The sequence below is a fragment of the Apis dorsata genome, unplaced genomic scaffold (assembly GCF_000469605.1).
Source record: "Apis dorsata unplaced genomic scaffold, Apis dorsata 1.3 scaffold_1028, whole genome shotgun sequence".
In the NCBI taxonomy this organism is placed as follows: domain Eukaryota; kingdom Metazoa; phylum Arthropoda; class Insecta; order Hymenoptera; family Apidae; genus Apis; species Apis dorsata.
Genome location: NW_006264127.1, coordinates 4,204 through 6,313, shown reverse-complemented (window position 1 = coordinate 6,313; position 2,110 = coordinate 4,204). Strand labels below are relative to the sequence as shown.

General features: G+C 15.5%; 1 protein-coding gene across 1 annotated transcript in view; it reads left to right on the top strand.

The window, feature by feature from the left end:
* Positions 1-2,110, top strand: part of LOC102681923 (protein transport protein Sec24B) — a 9,437-nt gene that overhangs the window by 3,383 nt on the left and 3,944 nt on the right. Inside the window, exons 4-7 of the mRNA XM_031514502.1 lie at positions 984-1,130; positions 1,406-1,521; positions 1,789-1,891; positions 1,992-2,108. Of these exons, the coding sequence (XP_031370362.1) occupies positions 984-1,130; positions 1,406-1,521; positions 1,789-1,891; positions 1,992-2,108 (483 nt within the window). The remainder of the gene's footprint in view (positions 1-983; positions 1,131-1,405; positions 1,522-1,788; positions 1,892-1,991; positions 2,109-2,110) is intronic.

Sequence of the window (2,110 nt, the reverse complement as noted above, 5' to 3'; positions counted from 1 at the left end):
ATCTTATATAAAAATTATAGACATGTTTAATTTTTATATTTTATAAAATTATTAAAATGTACAATATTAAATGAAAAAATTATGATTTTTTATGTTTTTATCCAATAATTTTTTATTTAATTTGATTAATTATTATAAATTTTTATTATTAAAAAAGTGATAAATATAAATCAACATAAATATAATATAAATATAATAGAATCATACAATTTATAAAAGTTTATTGATACAAGTTTATTGATAGTTAATTAATATTTAATATATTATGAAATAGTAATAAGATGTAATTTTTAATATTTTTTAAAAAATTAAAACATTTTGTTGATTAAATATCTTTATTATAAATATTTTTCAATATGTATTTTTATTTAAAAAAAATTATTTAAAAAAGACTATTGTAAAAAATATTATAAATTATATTATATTAATTAGACAATTATAATATAATTATATTATATTAATTAGACAATCAGTTTTGAAAATTAACTTTATTTATTGTAAATAAGTTATTTATTATTTATTAATATGTATTGATTATGTGAATTATTTATTACTTAATTAAAATATGATAATTTATTAATTTATTAAAAAATTATAAGCATATATTATTCCTATGAAATTGATTAAATACAATATAGTCATATTTTATATGACTAATTGTGATATTAATATAAAAATAAATATATAGATCATAAATTTTAATAACTTTAATTGATTATATTAAAATAATAATTGATTGTTTTTTTTTTATTTATTCATTTATTTAATATTATTACTGTTATTTTTTTTTTCTTATTTTTTTAGTAATATCTTAAAAATAAAGAAAGATCGAATGGATTTTTAATAATTAATGCTTTTGTTTTATTACAAAATTAAAAAAAATTAAAAAATTAAAAAAAAATATCTGTAAAAAAGTGAATAAAGTATGTGATATTTTTATAATATTTGGTTGTAATTACTGAAGAATGTTTGATCTTTTTTAGTATCCAAATCAGCCACCAAATTCAATGAATATGCCACCAGATTCATTGAATAAACGATATCCAGAATCATATCCTGATCAAATAAATCATTTAAATAATCAAATGAATATGATGTCTGTTACCCAACTTGGCTATAATAAATTGTGGGTAAGTGTATTCATTTTATTTATGTAAAAAATTTTGATAATTTAAAATTTCATTTAATTCTTTATAATTTATTAATATTATATATTATTTTAAAATAATTTCATTATGTTTTTATAACTTAATACATAAATTTTATATAATTTAATAAAAATTAAATTTATTTAATTATTTATTTAATTATAAGTATTTAGCAATTAATTATTATTATTATTATTACTATTATTCTTTTATTGTTATCTTTATTCAAGTAACATTATAGATCTATTTTGTCTTAGGGAATGGAGACTATTGATCTTTTACAATGTCGAAATGTTCTACCTGTAGAAAAAGTAGAGTCACCAAAAATTAAACTCCATCAAGAGTTTTTAGACAGTGTGAATTGTAGTCCAGAGTAAGTATTTCTTAGATAAAAAAATATCGTAAAATTTAAAATTTATAATATAAGCTTAATAAATAATATAATATATATAATAATATATAATAATTATAAAATATAATAATATTATTGTATATATTAAATAAATTCATTAAATAATAAGTATAGCATTATTATTAAATTAATTACTTATTTAATTTACTATTATAATATTGATTATTTTTTTAGTTTTTATTATTTCTAAGTTTTATTTTTAATGATTCTGTGATTTTTTTTTTTTAGTATTTTCCGCTGCACACTTACAAAGATTCCTGTGTCAAATTCTTTGCTACAGAAATCTAGATTGCCTCTAGGAGTTTTAATACATCCTTTCAAAGATTTAAATGTAGGTAAAATATTTTCTCTTAAATGTGAATATAGTAACATAATATTTTTGTATTTTTGTATAGTCTAATTTATTAATAACTATATTATTATACTTTCAGCATTTACCAGTAATACAATGTAGTACAATAGTTCGTTGTCATGCTTGCAGAACATATATTAATCCGTTTGTATATTTCAATGATTCAAAAAGATGGAAATGTAATCTTTGTTATAGAAT